At 38.7% G+C, this 17,023-nt stretch overlaps 1 protein-coding gene across 5 annotated transcripts in view; it reads left to right on the top strand.

Moving 5' to 3' along the window:
- The window catches only part of PDLIM5 (PDZ and LIM domain 5), a 170,357-nt gene that overhangs the window by 1,255 nt on the left and 152,079 nt on the right, over positions 1-17,023 (top strand). For all 5 annotated transcript variants that reach the window (XM_021710786.1, XM_021710787.1, XM_008054825.1 and 2 more), the window contains exon 2: positions 2,567-2,704. In XM_021710786.1, coding sequence (XP_021566461.1) covers positions 2,609-2,704 — 96 coding nt within the window. In that variant the 5' untranslated portion in view covers positions 2,567-2,608. The remainder of the gene's footprint in view (positions 1-2,566; positions 2,705-17,023) is intronic.

The raw sequence follows: 17,023 nt of genomic DNA, 5'->3' as shown, positions 1-17,023 counted from the left end.
CCCCCCCCCCCCCCCCATCAGAGAAGCTGGAATACAAGTGTGGGAAGTACCAGGCTTCCTTTCCTAGTACTAGAGCAAAGACATTGTTTAAACTTTCTCTAAAAGACCATCCATAACTATACAGAAATTCCAACATTTTTCTACGTGTTTGAAAGCAGAGTAGGCTGCTATTTCCTGCCTGCTTGGTGTTTTAGGAAGAGTGCACAATGGCACTCGTAACCAGATGGAGGAGCCCTGGAAAAGGCCAATACAAATATTGCCATGACTTGGGGCACAGAACGTTTTAAGGCAAATGAGTTTCAGATGAAGCTAGCAGAAGGAAAATCCAGAAGTGAACTGACACTAACTAGAAATGAACTGACACTGGTTTTGTAGTGTGGTTGTGACCTTGCAAGTGGTAGAAATTTTAATAACAAATGGGAGACATCAGGAAGGGAGTCCCCAAGGAAAGGAAAGTTGCGTGTAATGAGATGATACATACACGAAATACAATTTCACATAGGGAAGAATGGAGCCAGAGGAAATTGAGCCTAACTTTCACATTCCTCCTCTGGCACAAGTTAAAGATTAAAAAAGAAGGGCAGGCTGCCTGTGAAATGTCAGTTGGCTTTACATGCTTCTGATTTGTATTGTGTGCTGATAAGATAGTTTTTCTGCTGGTTTTATGAAATCTCCTCTTTTTATAGCAGGAAAGCAATTGAATTATGTGTTGCTTATTATTCATTCCTCATCATTAGCTTTTCACCTGTATTTAACAGTTTGACTTCTGGTGTGGCCTTTGGTCTTTTTCAGTGCCCTGTACGTGTTACTTGAGTATAGGAGTAATGTGTTGTTGCTGAGTAGTTCACTGTATTACCATGCCAGTGGAAAAGCATTTCTGGTCTCTAGAGAGATGCAGTGCAGATTTTTCATGATATAATTTTTCTTGAAGAACCCGGCTTATTTGAAAGTTTTACCTCATTTTTCCTTTATAAGAAGAAGGAATGTGTTTGCTTTAAATATACCCAGTGGTTCGAGTATCTGTCTACCACTAAGAATTTGGTGTGATGGGCTAGAAATTTTGATTGGGTTAAAAAAAGAAAAAATATTTTGAGAGAGGTAATATTAGTGGTGGTTTGGTGGAACAGCCCAGAATTTCCATGGAGGTATGTTTTAAAAATTATATATTATTTAAGTTTTTTTTTGAAGGAAGAAAAGATTTATTTAAGAAAAGATCACTTCCCATAGACAGGAAAAAGGCCAGCACTCTAAGGTGAGTGCGGTCCCTACGTTATGTTTATAATATTTTTTAAAGAGGGGGCAATTCTGTTTCTTAGTATTCCACTTAAAAAAAAAATGAAGGAAGGCAGAGGTGAGAGGATTGCCTGAGCTCAAGGGTTCAAGACCAGCCTGGACAACTTGGCGAGACTTTGTCTCTACAGTAAGTAAAAAAATTAGTAGGATGTGGTGATCCATGCCTGTGGTTCCAGCTACTTGGAAGGCTGAGGTGGAAGGATTGCTTCAGCCCAGCAGATCTGGACTGCGTTGGCCACGAGCATGCCACTGCACTACCACTTGGCGACAGTGACATTGACAGTGACAGTGACAGTTAACTCCAACAACAACAAAAAATCTTCGTTCCTCCCAGTCTTTCTTGTCACTATAACAACCAATAGGAAGTTCGAGTCAGACTTTTTTTCTTTTTCTTTACAAATAAATTATATTGAAGTATTAGGATGAGCGTTATGAGCACACAGCAAAACACAGAAAGAGGAAAGCACTGAAATGCTGGTTATTTTCTGTAGTACCAGTTCAATTTAATGTGTTAAATTGCACTTCTACCACATCTAGTCATGTTCTTGAAAGCAGGTTCTGACTAAAATATCACTGTCCTAGAGTGCTGCCTATTCATTGCTTATATGAAGGAAAAGTAGATATTACTTGAAGTGTGGAAAGTACCATGTCCCTGTAGGAGGAAACATGAGTTGTAGCTCTTGACTGTAGAGCTTTTTAGAGTTTTGTGCATTAAAAAACGACTTCTCAGTTTAGAGAATTTAATATTTGGAAAGTAAGAATGGGAGCTGACTGATTTGCAGTCTCTTTCATATGTTAGAGTGACTTAGAATTTTAGTAATTGAAAGACTGTTGCCAATTTCAGACAAAAGAATACATGAGTTGGAGGGAAGGGAAAATTCATTCTGAATTCAACCTGAAATAAAGTCTTGTTCTAACATACATTAACAAAGTGTTGTAAAGCACTTTGAGTTAAAGTTTGTGTGCAAGAAGCCACAGAATTGGAGTGTAGTAAGTTGTAAAACTGATCAAATGTCTAGAAATACATTCTGATATGGAATTTTTAGACTATGGAAATTGACAGGAGTGTAAAAATTGCATATTAGCTCATAGTTTCCTTTTCTTAGACTGAAATTAATGAAGAACATAATATAGATCTATCCTGTACATCTCCCCACCTCTCAAAATAAAATACTAAGTACAATATCATAGTTGACTTTATATTAAAAGCACTTAAGTATGTACTAGGGTTTCAAGTAAACATTTTTGTTAACCGTATAATTTTCTTTCACAGTGTCTTTCATTTCCTGGCATTGGACTTTGAGCCCTTAGAACCATGAGCAACTACAGTGTGTCCTTGGTTGGCCCAGCTCCTTGGGGTTTCCGGCTGCAAGGTGGCAAGGATTTCAACATGCCTCTGACAATCTCTAGTGTAAGCAAACTACAGGTTTTGTTTCAGATGTTCATTCAATACTTGGTCCTGAAAACCTTACGACTGAGTTGTTAAATTCTCTGTTGACCTATACTCTAATTATTATGATTGCTTGTAGGATTTGATTTCAGCACATTTAGTTATCTTTAATAAAAAATAGGGGGAGGGAGGGAATTCAGCAAGGATAATTTACTTCAATTTAACTTATTTCCTGTTTCCCTACCCATTTATCAGTAATAAAATGAAAAAACATTTAAGTAGGAGGCAGACTCAAAATTTTTGAACTATCCCTAATTTAGGGAATTCCCTAAATCTTTGTTTCTCTATAGCTCATTTGGAAAGTTATCCTGTGGGATTTTAATGGTCCCTTTAGCTCCAAAATCTGATTGTCAAAAACTGTCGATCAAAATGGAATAAAATGACCATTTTTGGCTCACTCGCTTTCTGGTGGAGGTGAGAGCCAGCAGTAAAATGGCCAAAAGCTACTTACCTTGAAGAGGAAATGAAGAGCTTAGATTTCCAACTAGATAGTCAGCTTATGAATAATTGAGATTTGGCTTTTTACCTCATTACTTAGTTTGAATGTATTCGGTGTATATATTTTAAGGGTATGTGTTCATTATGATGATGATAGTACTAATGGGAGGAGTAATTATAGTTTCTGTTTGTTGAGGCTGGACTCTATGTCAGGCCCTGTTTCACTTTCATCACCAGTAGGTAATTATTACTATTAAAGACTTTTATGTTTCTAGAGGGTTTGTTTTTGCATATTCAAATAAACATGAATTTTTACTCTTCTTTTTCTCAGGTGGTAGCATATTATACCTTATACACATTTTCCCCATAACTTGCTTTTTTCTTTTTCTTTTCTTTTTTTGTTTTTTGAGTCAGAGACTTACTCTGTTACCCATGCTGGAGTGCCATGGCATGCTCACGGCTCAGGTGATCCTTCTGCCTCAGCCGTCCAAGTAGCTGGAGCCACAGGCATGTGCTACCATACCTGGCTACTTTTTTTATTTATTGTAGAGCCAAAATCTCACCAAGTTGCCTAGGCTGGTCTCGAACCCCTGAGCTCTGGCAGTCTTTTTGCCTCCATCCCTCAAAGTGCTGGGATTACAGGCATGAGCCGCTGTGCCCGGCACGTTGCTTTTTTCTGAACAATTTGCCATGGTGAACTCCCTCTTGTTAATATATAAGGAGATTTGTTGTTGTTTTTGTTTTTTTTTCCCCTCAAATGTTAATCTCTGATTGAGAAGTGCATTTATTTAACCACTCTCCTACTGAAAGCATTTATGTTGTTTCCAATATTGCTATTACAAACAGTGCTGTGCTGAATACCATATATAAGTACATAGTACATATACTAATATTTGTATTTTTATGTCATTTTGATAGGTTATGCCAATTTGTACTTTTGTGCAGTGCATGAATAAATCTATTTCATGTTTCTCCACTACATGTGCTTTATAGTCTTACCAATAAACTTTTGGGTTTTTACCAAGTGCTGTAAAAGTATCATCTCATTTAATTCTCACACTGATCTGTGGAATAGTAGTATTCCCATTGTATAGAACTATGCTGTGAGCTCACATGGCTGGTGCGGAAAAGTTGACTTTCAAGTGGTTATGTTATGCTATCTCCTTAATAATTCACTTTATCTTAAATTTAGTTAGGTTGTTTCTCTAATCAGATATTTAGAAGATTATCATTTTGTTTAATTATGCATGTAAGTATAATATATATGTACCCACTCTGAATCTTACAATATGTGTATATCCAGCTTGATTTTGAATGATTTAAAATCAGTTTGTAGCACCTACATATCCCTATTAAAATACTGCAAATCCCATTTTACTAATGAAGTTTTCTTTGTTTTTTGGCTGTGGATGTTAAAATAGTTATCTTTAAGTCCTGGCACGGTGGTTCATGCTTGTAATTCCAGCACTTTGGGAAGCTGATGAGGTAGGATTGTTTCAGCCCAGGAGTTCGAGACCAGCCTGGCTAACATAGTGAGACCTAGTATCTACAAAAAAATTTAAAAATTAGCTGTGTGTGGTGGCGTGTACCTGAAGTTCCAGCTACCAGGGGGGTAAGGGGGCTGAGGTAGAAGGATCCCCTGAGTCTAGGAGGTTGAGACCGTGGTGAACTGTGATTGTGCCACTACACTCCAGCCTGGGCAACAGAGTGAAACCCAGACTATAAAAAAAAAAAAAAGTTATTTTTAATTTATCACCAATTTCTGCCTTTATTCCAGTCAATCAGATTTTTGAAGGAAATATGTGTGTGTTTGTGTGTGTGTGTGTGTGTGTGTGTGTGTGTGTGTGTGTGTTTAATCTAGCTTGTAAGTTTTAAGACCTTTTGTAATTGGATGGAATTTTTAATGTAAAGTATCCATGTGAAAATGTGTTTTGTGACCAGACATGGTGGCTCATGCCTGTAATCCCAGCACTTTGGGAGGCTGAGGCAAGAGGGTTGCCTGAGTCCACGGATTCGAGACCAACCTGGGCAACTTGGTGAGACCTAGTTGCTGTAGTAAATCAAGAAAAATTAGCTGGGTGTGGTGATGCACCCCTGTAGTTTCAGATACTTGGAAGGCTGAGACGGAAGGATCTCTTGAGCCCAATGGGTTGAGGCTGCGGTGGCTGTGAGCGTGCCACTGCAATCCAGTCTGGGAGACAGAGTGAGACTCTGACTAAAAAAAAAAACTGCGTGTTGTGGTTTGTTCCTGTTTGAATGAGGTGGTGTTTTTATCTTCTACTGAAGATATATTATGAAAAAAGGAAAAATATTTGAATGTTATCTGTTTTCATGTTTTACTAACATTATTTTAAGTTTAAAAAGTCTACTTTATTTTGTACAAAGAAAGTTACTTAGTTTTAAAAACTTTTATTTTTGCTGGAAAATATGTCCAGAAATAAATTGATGCTATATTAGAGGAACTTAATCATTACTTTGTTGTTTGAGAATAGAAATGCAAATGGATATGTAAATTTTGTGGTACCATACCTTTAAAAAAGTTTTCTGTGCTTTAGTTTCCTGGCAGACAGCTTAAGGTGCTAGCTCCACATTGTGGTGCTGATACAACAGAACAGTGTGTACATATATACGTGTCCTCCCTGGCACAGAAGAAATGCTTTCCTTGTGTAGACAGAGTGCTAATTAAAGGATTTTGAGCATACTGATTAAAAGAGACTACGGTAACAAAGCTGCTGAGTTATTTCTGTTCTCTTACAAAAGTCTCTGCCATCTACTGTGACCTTTTTGGGCCTTGTGCAGTGGGGCATGCAGTTCATTCTGGACTGGAGAGGACTGGAAAGAGAGGGGGAGGGGAGAAGGGAATGTTGGCTCCACTGGGCTGCTAGGCTGTTGGCCTTTCCTTGTCGTTATTTTTAACCCCTTGTGTGTGGTTTAAATAAGTCTAGGAATGTTGCCTAATATAATAAAGATTTGTGTTTAATCACTAATTTATCTTGTGGTAAGATTATTAATGTTATAATTTTAAACTTCTCATTTTAATTAGTTCTCTAGTTATGCTTATTCTGTCTTAATGATGTGAAATTACTGGAGTATTTTTCATTGTTCATCAGGTTCTTTAATTAATAGTATCAAGAAGTAATTAAGACCTGAAAGCTTTTCTTAAAACATGTAATTTAACGATTCACTTATTTTAATAATGAATATGAAATTATTATTATTATTTTTTAATTGGAGTCTTACTGTGTCACCTAGGCTGGAGGGCAGTGGCACGCTCCCGGCCACCACAGCCTCGACCTGCTGGGCTCAGGCGATCCTTCCACCTCAGCCTTCCAAGAAGCTGGAACTACAGGCATGCGCCATCATGCCCGGCTAATTTTTTGATTTATTGTAGAGATGAGGTCTCATCAAGTTGCCCAGGCTGGTCTCGAATCCACAGGCTCAGGCAATTCTCTCACCTCAGCCTCCCAAAGTGCTGGGATTATAGGTGTGAGCCACCGCCCTCAGCCCCATATGAAATTCTTAGCAAGTTCTAACATACAGTATTCTCTCCATTGTCATTTTTATAATAATATTATAAAATTAACAAAGAAAGAAAATTATTTGGATACTTGAAACATTAAATATTAACCCCCATAGTTGTAGGGAACATAGCAGTTATATTTTTTAACTTACTGTCTATTGAAATTGGGGGAAAAAAGTCAGAAGTTTATGCTTAGCTGGGAATCTGTGTTTTCATATTTAGAGTCCAAAAGTATACACTTTTTCCTCTGGTGAGATATTATACTGAACTCCAGATTTCCTCTGGGGAGATATTATACTGAACTCCATTTACATTCCTTTATAACATTGGAACTCTGGGGTATCAAATTGTGTCTTGAAGCAAATAAGCCACTGGCAGGAGATTGAGCATTCTGTTTCTTGAGATTTTGTTATATCTGCATGTGAATATGCAGAATATGACCTATCTTAAAGCATACAAGCTGTAAAATTTTATCATTTTACTCAAATTGGTTTGTCATCTGTATCATATAGATTTTATATACCGTTTTTGGGTAGATTTCTAAGATAAGATTGGCTATTCCTACTAACTTTTTAAGACCCTTAGATTGCTGTAACTGCATGATCACATGTCATTGACTTCAATTCCCTATCCTTAAAATGGAGTGCTGGCTCCAGGAGTTTGCAGGCTGTCTTTTTATGACCCTGTGTTTATGGAGTTGCCCTGAAGCCATGGAATGTGGGGATGGGTTTCCTAGTAGCAGTGTGGGTTTGTTGGTCTTTGCCAGTATATTTTATAAGAAATAAGAGACTTGTTGCATAATTCAAGGCTATATTTTGGCCGGTTGATGTTCCTCATTATGGAATTACAAGAAGGATTATGTATTTGTTAGGACTTTTTTTTTTTTGAGCCAAAGTCTCACTCCATGACCCAGGCTGGTGTGCAGTAGCATGCTTACAACCTCAGCCTTCTGGGCTCAGGCAATCCTTCCACTTGAGCCTTCCAAGAAGCTGGAACTACAGGTACACACCACCACGCCCAGCTAATTTCTTGATTTTTTTTTGCAGAGACAAGATCTCACCAAGTTGCCCAGGCTGGTCTCAAACCCTTGGGCTCAGATAATCCTCTCACCTTGGCTTCCCAAAGTGCAGGGATTGCAGGCATGAGCTACTGTGGCTGGCCAGGAACATCTTTTAAATGCAACCTCCTAAAGTTGAAATTCTGCTGTGTTTTATTTTCTCATGTATAATGTTAGAGCCTTTTTCTTCACTGTCAGTATTTGAATTATCTGAAGATAATTTCTCAATTCTCCATAAATACATTTTAGATGTTTCTTTATTAGGTAAGAATGAGGTCAGACTTTTCAATGCCCATATAATAATGACTTTGATTCTCAAGAGTTAGGAGAGTATAAATTGTTACAAGCTCAGACAAAGTTTTAATTGGATTTGAAAAACAGAAGAAATTTACCATTTCCTAGAGTATGGAGCTCTGTTTGGGAGTATAACACAGAACAGAGAAAGAATTGGGAAACACTTTACTATGAATTCAGTAGTTATAGAAATACTTCCTAGAGCCCATTGGAAAAGATATAAAGGATTAGGAGGTACAAAGCTTGAGTGGAAAAGAAATAAGCATAGTACTAGAGTACTAGACAGTGTCATAAGACCTGTCACAAGACAATAATGACAGATTCAGGTAAGCGTTTCTCAGTTTTAGTGGGTGTAAGTCTTTTTGTGAGGGTTGACTTCCTGCAGGAGAAATTAATAGAACTGGTCCATGAAGGATGAAATTTGAACACCTTGAAGTCGACGTTTCTCTATTTGATTCAGTGCATGGTGAAGATGAAGACTTTTCTTGCCATTGCTTGACTGGGAGTAGAACTGTGAATACAGCTGAGTGATTCTCCAGACATGCCAGCTGCAGAGTTTCCCTTCTAGAAAAGGACAGAAAGACTTTCAGTCCTTCCCAGCTGAAATGGAGAGCCATCCTACCTTGAATAAAGGGGCTCATTGTTAATTTTAAGCTATTGAATATTTTCCTTTACTTTCTCTTCCAACTTTCCTGTCATTATGCCAAGTTAGAAAGCTAATTTAGTTTGTGTAACTATCTAATGTATATTTCACATGTATATTCACTCTGCTTTAAAAATATTAATCCCCTTTGTGTGAGGTTCAGAGACATGTCTTTTTTTCCTTTTTTATTTTTTTTTGAGTCGGCATTTTACTCTGTCGCCCAGACTGGAGTGCAGTGGCACACTTCTGGCCACCGTAGCATCGACCTGCTGGGCTCCGGTGATCCTTCTGCCTCAGCCTTCCAAGTAGCTGGAACTACAGGAGTGCGCTACCATGCCCAGCTAATACTTGGTTTATTGTAGAGACGAGGTCTCACCAAGTTGCCCAGGTGGGTCTCAAACCTGTGGACCAGGCAATCCCAGCACTCTGCCTCCCAGAGTGCTGGGATTATAGACATGAGCCTCTGTGCCTGGGTTTTTACAGAGCTTAATCACAAGTATTCTACCAAGGATTCTCGATGTTTTTAATTGGTTGTTGTTTTCCATTTTGCAACAGACTATATGAAATGAAACTGTGCTGCTTTTCTTTAAATCGTACCATTAATTTCTTAGGGATACTATTTTCTGAATTCTTTCAACCAGAGCTTTTATTAATAGTTGTCTCTATCATCTATTTCCTACTGATAATGGATTTCCTTTCTAGCTTAACATATTACTCCCGATTACATAGCGAAAGATTTTTTTTTTTGGTGGAATGGTTTTTGACATAGTGCCCTGTCATAGACTTTTTGAAAAATTAAACAGATCATATTTAATAGATTCAAGTTGTTACCTTTGGAGTTTCTCCACTAGCATACTATTGACCCTTGAACAACATGAGGATTAGGGGTCCCGACCCCCTGTGCAGTTGAAAATCCCATGTTTAACTTTTGACTCCCCTAAAACTTAACCACTAATAGCCTACCGTTGACAGGAAGCCTTGCCAATTAACATATACTTCGTATGTTATATGTATTGTGTACTGTATTCTTTTTTTTTTGAGTAGGAGTCTCACTTTGTCACCCTGACTAGAGTGAAGTGGCACGCTCACTGCCACCGCAGCCTCGACCTGCTAGGCTCGGACGATTCTTCCAGTTGAGCCTTCCAGGTAGCTGGAACTACAGATGTTCACCACCATGCCTGGCTAATTTTTTGATTTATTGAAGAGATGAGGTCTCACAAAGTTGTCCAGGCAGGTCTCAGACCCCTGGGCAATCCTCTTACCTCAGCCTCCCAAAGTGCTGGGATTACAGGCTTCAGCCACTGCGTCCGACCCCTGTGTATTGTATTCTTACAATAAAGTGAGCTAGAGAAGACATTATTAAAAAATCATAAGCAAGAGAAAACATATTTAACGTTCGTTAAGTGGAAGTGGCTCGTCATAAATGTCTTTATCCTTGAGTAGGCTGTGGAGGAGGAGGCATGGGTCTTGCTGTCTCAGGGGTGGCAGAGGTGGATGGGTGGAAGAGGTAAAAGGGGAGGCGGGGGGCGGGGGCAGGCACACTTGGTAGAACTTGGAAAAAGTCTGCCTATGAGTGGGCCCATGTGGTTGAAATCTGTGTTGTTCAAGGTCTATTGTATTATGTGATTTTGGATCTCGCTTGTCTTTAGCTTCCCTTATATGATATGACAAGGAGGCTTACCATTATGAGATGAACACTATGGTCCTGAAATGTGATAAAATTCACCCCTGTGAGCCTCCCATATTTTTATTACCAGCATTTATTAGTGTAGCTTAACCGAAGTCACATAGGTAGATAGGTTTTCCATAGCATCATGAATCAGGCATTGTAGCAACATACTAAGGTGTAGCACAGTGCATTTCTTCATTTTAATTTGGTGTAAGCAACAAAGTATAGCTATTGGTAAGTATGGTGACAAAAAAGAATAAGGATGTCAGAGGCGTTTATAGTTTGCGTGGTAAAGATGGGGGAAGGAGGAATTGCCCTTTTATATGTTACTGTACATTTTTAATGTGATGGGAAGAGTTTTGAACTTGATGACAATTTGCACTATTTCTTATTTGAATTCTGTGAATTCGTAAGCATTTTTCCAAGGTCCAAAAGTGGATTTAACAAGGGCCACTGTACTTCATGATAATTGTCCCAACTAAATTTTAACTTAAGAACAATAGTTGCAGTTATTTTAATGACAGTAACAGTCGAATGCCATTTACCATTGATTGGATCAGGAACTTTTTTTTTTTTAAGAGACAGGGTCTGATTCTGTTGCCCAGGCTGGATCACAGCTCACTGCAGCTTCTGGCCTCAGCCTTCTTTATAGCAAGTAATACAGGTACTCCACCCCATGCCTGGCCTATTTCCAAATTTTTTTTAGAGATAAGGTCTTGCTGTGTTGCCCAAGTTAATCTCAAACTCCTGGCCTCAAACGATCCTCCCACCTTGGCTTCCTAAAGTACTGGAATTGTAGACATGGACCACTGCGTATGGCCTGGATCAGGGATTTAAGTGTTGTGATTCTATTCTATTGAAGATCTGATTAATAGCCGAGTATTTTTCAAATAATTTTTGAGATAGTAACTTTTAGAGGTGGTAAAATTTAGAGATTTGGGAAGGTTGCATAATGCTAGCCAAAGGAGATTGGAGATATACTCTGAAAGGTTTTTTTTTTTTTTTTGAGTTGGAGTCTCACTCTGTTGTCCAGGTTGGAGTGCAGTGGCACTTTCACGGCCACCACACCCTCGACCTGCTGGGCTCAGGAGATCCTTCCTCCTTAACCTTCAAAGTAGCTGGAACTACAGGATGCGCCACTATGCCCGGCTAACTTTTTGATTTATTGTAGAAATGAGGTCTTGCCAAGTTGCCCAGGCTGGTCTTGAGTTTGTGGGCTCACGCAATCCTCTCACCTCTGCCTCCCAAAGTGCGGGGATTATAGGCATGAGCCACCGCGCCTGTCCTTTTTTTTTTCTCTTGAGAAAAGGTACTGGAGAGCAATTACCCTTAAAAAAAATAAATATCTTATTTCTTTTTTGAGTTGGAGTCTCACTCCATCTCCTGGGCTGGAGTGCAGTGGCACCCTCATGGTCAGCCCCAGCATCAACCCACTGGGCTCCGGCGATCCTTCTACCTCAGCCTTTCAAGTAACTGGAACTACAGATGTGTGCTACCATGCCCAGTTAATTTTTTGATTTATTGTGGAGACAAGGTCTCACCATGTTGCCCAGGCTAGCCTTGAACCCGTGGACTCAGGCAATCCTCTCGCCTCTGCCTGTGAAAGTGCTGGAATTACAGGCTTGAGCCACCGTACTTGGCCAATATTTTATTCCTTAACTAGGAACTCTTGGAGATATTCTGAAGAAAGAAGTGTATATACAAATACAGTGTCACACGTGTAATTTTCATGATTTTGGCCATTTCCTTGAAGTATCCCTATGCTACTAACGTGCAAGTATTCTACAAATGTCTCTTTTGATCTTTTTATACTAGACATTTCTGTTTTGTTTATATATGCCTCTACCCATTTTGCAAGATTCTAGTTATTTGGTATCTAATTCTTTTAGCAGACAAGAGTGTTTTCAGGATGCATGAATGACTTATCTTTGTTAGGCTGGCACCTTGCCCAGGCAGGAATTTTAGAAACCTACATTTAATATATTACTGCCTCATTTAAGAACTGTTAGGGTTTCTCAGTGTCTGTTGAATTGTTGCTTCATTCCTCTACTTGGCAAGCAGGCTGCCTATAAATGGGCCCATTTGACTCAGTTGAGTTTATGGTCCTAAATGACCATTTTGAATCCTAAGATCCTTAGTTACTCTATTCTTTTTACACCCTGCTTTTGTTTCTTCTTATCATCCCTAAAGCCCTTCTCATTCTTCAACGCACATTTATGTGTTGGTCGTTCTTTGAAATATTTGACTATTCCAGGCATGTGGATCTCCTTTCTTTCTTATACTAAATAATGATAATAACAGTAATGATAATGATGAAAATATGCCAACATTTATTGATCCCTTGTTATTGTCTAGATCCTTTTCTAGATGCTTTGTATATGTTCAATTATTTAATCCTTACAACACCTCATGGGGAAGTTTGAATTTAAATATCTGACTCACAGATGAAGAAACTTGGGGACAGAGAAGTTTAGTAACATGTCCAAAGTTACACTGCTAGTAATTGGTTAGGCTCAGTATTTGAAACCAGTGAAACAGAGAAGTAATAATGCTTTTAACCACTATACTCTATTTCCTGGGAACAGATGACAGCTTCACTAGTGAGCACCAAGTTTGTGTTGGGTGTGTGTGTTTCTTAACCACAGAATAGATGCTATAGAATCAAAGACTTATATATATGGGAATAATTGAGGTTCCTAAAAAATATATATGACTGGTTTCCAGATTGGCTAATCATCAAAATCATCAATGATATTTTAATTGTGTAGATTCTAGCACTTTGACCCAGACTTGAATTTAGGAATTCAATAGCTTTTGTATATGTGTATGTATGTATTTTTTGAGTTAGTGTCTCACTCTGTTACCCAGACTGGAGAGCAGTGGCATGATTACAGCTCACTACATCTTTGACCTTTTGGGCTCAGGTGATCTTTCTGCCTCAGCCTCCCAACTAACTGGTACTGTTGGTATGCACCACCACGCTCAGCTAATTTTTTTATTTTTTGGTAGAGACAAGGTCTTGCAATGTCGCCCAGGCTGGTCTGGAACTCTTGGGTTCAACCTGTCCTCCTGCCTTGGCCTCCCAGAGTTCTGGTATTTCAGGCATGAGACATCACACTGGCCAGATTTTGTTTTATAAATATGCTTTCTAGTGTTTCTCATATACCAGTTACATTCCATTTTGTGTTTGAATACTGATGTTTGGGAACCATATGTAGCTTAGCTTTTGTTAAATTTTTTTTTTCTTTTTTTTTTGTATTGGAATCTTACTCTGTTGCCCAGGCTGGAGTGCAGTGGTACGGTCATAACTCACCACTGCCTCAACCTCCTGGACTCTGATGATCTCTTTACCTCAGCCTCCCCAGTGGCTGAGGCTACAGGTGTGTGCCAACACATTAGGCCAATTTTTAAAATTTTTTGTAGAGATGAGGTCTTGCTATGTTGCCCAGGCTGGTCTTGAACACTTGAGTTTAAGCAGTCCTTCTGCCTTGTCTCCCAAAATGCTAGAATTACAGGCTTGAGTCCCTGAACTTAGCTAAAAAATATTGCTGTTACAGAGTTTTGTTTTGTTTTTTTTTTTACCTAAATCATTTCAGCAAAAGGTTAAGGTTAAGTTATTGGAATCTGAACTGCCACTGAGTAAATAATGTGACAAATCTACTTTTTTCAACCACCACTCTCTTCTGGTTTTTCAGAGTTTAGTCACCATAAGTCAAATCCCTTTTGGAAATAAATGGCACTTTTAATAATATATGACATCAGGCTTTGGTTATGTTTGTGATGCTGTAAGCACCTTTGTGACAAATAAAAGATTTGGAGGGGCTGGGCATGGTGGCTCATTCCTATAATTCCAGCACTTTGGGAAGCTGAGGTGAGAGGTTTGCCTGAGCAGGTTTGAGACTAGCCTGGACAACTTGGTGAGACCTCATCTCTACAATAAATCAAAAAATTAGCCAGTTGTGGTGGCTTTTGCCTGTAGTTCCAGCTACTTGGAAGACTGAAGCAAAAGGATCACCTGAGCCCAGCAGGTTGAGGCTGTGGTGGCCGTGAGTGTGCCACTGCACTCCAGCCTGAGCCAACAGAGTAAGACCTTAGCTAAAACAAACAAACAAAAAAAGATTTGGAGGACCTTGACGTTGACATTCTACTTATAATATTTTAAAACTTTAAAATTTAATCCTGCGTATTAGATGTACCAAAGACTTACGGAGAAATCCTTGGCTATATTAGGTTTTGTTTCATACTTCATTATTAGGTTAAAATGGGCACATTAAATTTATTTATTTATTTATTTTTGAAAGTGATATTTATTAAGAGTACAGAAAAACTCCCACAGTGGGAGGGGACCTGAAGGGGTTGCCTGGTACATTAAATTTAAAAGGAACAAGTTCCAGTCTCTTTAAGGCCATGGACCAGACAGAGATCAGTTCAAATTTTTGATCTCCATATTTGATTTTACAGCAGTAAGGTTTAAGTACATATAAATGGGTCATAGAGCGGGGGAAAAAATTAAAAAATTAAAAAAATAAATTGATCATATACTTTGTTAAATCATGAACTTCTCTTACCAAAGAGCCTGAATCTTATTTACTCAGGATTACATTAGCATTTCCAGAACATGTTCAATAACTTGACTGATGATCACAGTGGTGAGTTGTATTTCCCTTTGAGTCTTGTGGATATTCTTTAGGAAACCAATTCTTCAAATGTTTGTCTCATGATATTTTTTTTCTATTTTCACACCCCTTTAAAAATAGTTCAGGTTTTAAATATCTTGTTTTATTAACTCCAGAACTAACTCTAACATCTCAGATATGTTATACAATGCAGAAGTACAGTTATTAAGTAAGGAAACTGATTTTTGTGTGACTAGATAGTAGGATTTAGAAGTTGCTTTGAGCAGTGGGCTTGATGGACCTTTCACTATTTTCTCTGTATACTTTTGTTTAAAATTTTTATAATTTCTCTGTCTTTTGTTTAAAAAGAGAAAGAAAACTAAACCTAGCCTATGCTCTGTACATGTGCAAACTTAGACTTGTCTGGACATATTATGGAAATTAAGAGAGCCTGAGAGGGCCAGGATCGTGTGCGTGCACATGCACATGTGTGTTTGCGTGAGAAATCAAGGATCCTCATGGGAAGAAATTGAAGAAAGAGATAACTGAAGTGTATTCAAGCTTGGTCCTTGGAGATTTTATTATTACATTCTCTTTTAGGAGAGGTGGATAAATTCTTAGCACAGAAAGGTATGTTTTCTTGGTGTGGTTTTCTGACACTGCCCTTCTCTTGAATGACTCATGTCAGAGTCCTGAGAGGAAGTGTTGATCAACACATATTTATTGATCTCTTATCATGTACTAGGCTTTGGGTATAGATGGTGGTTTTCCATTTCTGACAAAAGGGCACATGGAACATGATATGGAATGTAGGAAGGAGCTTGGAAGTAGGAGAGGACATACAGATATCAGATCTAGGAAAGGAACAGACATGTGCATTGACCATACAGCTTATGTATGTCAAAGTAGCAAGGAACTTCTAGAGTAGCATTTATAGAACCCATAGGAGAGACACAATTAGCAGTGGCATACAGATTTGCTATACTTATACCTGGGGGTGGAGTCATTTATTCAGTGTCTTTATCGCACATCATCTCTGTGGATGGTACTGTTCTAGGCACTGAAGATACAAAGATAAACAAAACAAAGTTATATGCCTTATATTTTAGGAAGGGGGATTGATAACTCATAAGCAAACACATAAATAAGCAGTATAATGTGATGTGCCAGACAGTAACTGGGAAGGGGATGAGTGACTAGGGTAAGAGTTTTCTTTTACACTGGGCAGACAAGACAGGGCCTCTGACTGAGGTGGCAACATTGATTTTTGAATGAGAACCAACCATGGGAAGAGCCTTGCAGGCACAGAGATCTGTGAGTGCAGTGGCCTTGTGACAGGAAAGAGCTTAATGTGTTTGGAAGTAGAAAGGAGGCAAGTGTGGCAGGAGAATAGTGAACAAGAAGGAAAGTGGAGTGAGGTTGGGGAAGAGAGGGATGTCTAGTTCCAGAATGAAAGATAAAGTTTCATGGTAGTGAGGAGGATAACATTGGGGGCCAAACAACTGCTGGGGATTTGAAATGAATTTTTTTTCTTTTTGAGTTAGGATCTCACTCTTGCCCAGGCTGGAGTACAGTAACGTGATCATAGTTCACTGAAGCCTCCCAACTCCTGGTCTTAAGCAATCCTCCTGCATCAGCCTCCAGAGTAACTGGGACAACAGGTGCATGTCACCATGCCCAGCTAATTTTTAAATATTTTGTGGAGACAAAGTCTCACTATATTGCCCAGGCTAGTCTTGAACTCTTGGGCTCAAGCTGTCTTCTTGCCTCTACCTTCCAAAGTGCTGGGATTTTATACACATGAGCCACCACACCTGGCCTTGAGATGGACTTTGATTCCTCTGGATTAGAGCTGAGTTAGGGAGAGTGGATTACTGTTAGTGTGATCCTACCATATCTAAGGCTGCTGTGTTTTGTGAATTGCTTTTGATAAAATTCCAAGGGAAGAATTAAAATATTTTTGTGTGTGAAGGAATAGCTCTATAGCATTCCAAAGTGAATATTTGGAAATAAAACTCTTTTTTTTTTTTTTTTTGGGTTGGA

The sequence above is a fragment of the Carlito syrichta genome, unplaced genomic scaffold, assembly GCF_000164805.1.
Source record: "Carlito syrichta isolate Samal-C Ts95f unplaced genomic scaffold, Tarsius_syrichta-2.0.1 Scaffold301538, whole genome shotgun sequence".
Taxonomy (NCBI): Eukaryota; Metazoa; Chordata; class Mammalia; order Primates; family Tarsiidae; genus Carlito; species Carlito syrichta.
The sequence above is the reverse complement of the archived record's forward strand: the minus strand, read 5'-3'. Positions and strand labels throughout refer to the sequence as shown.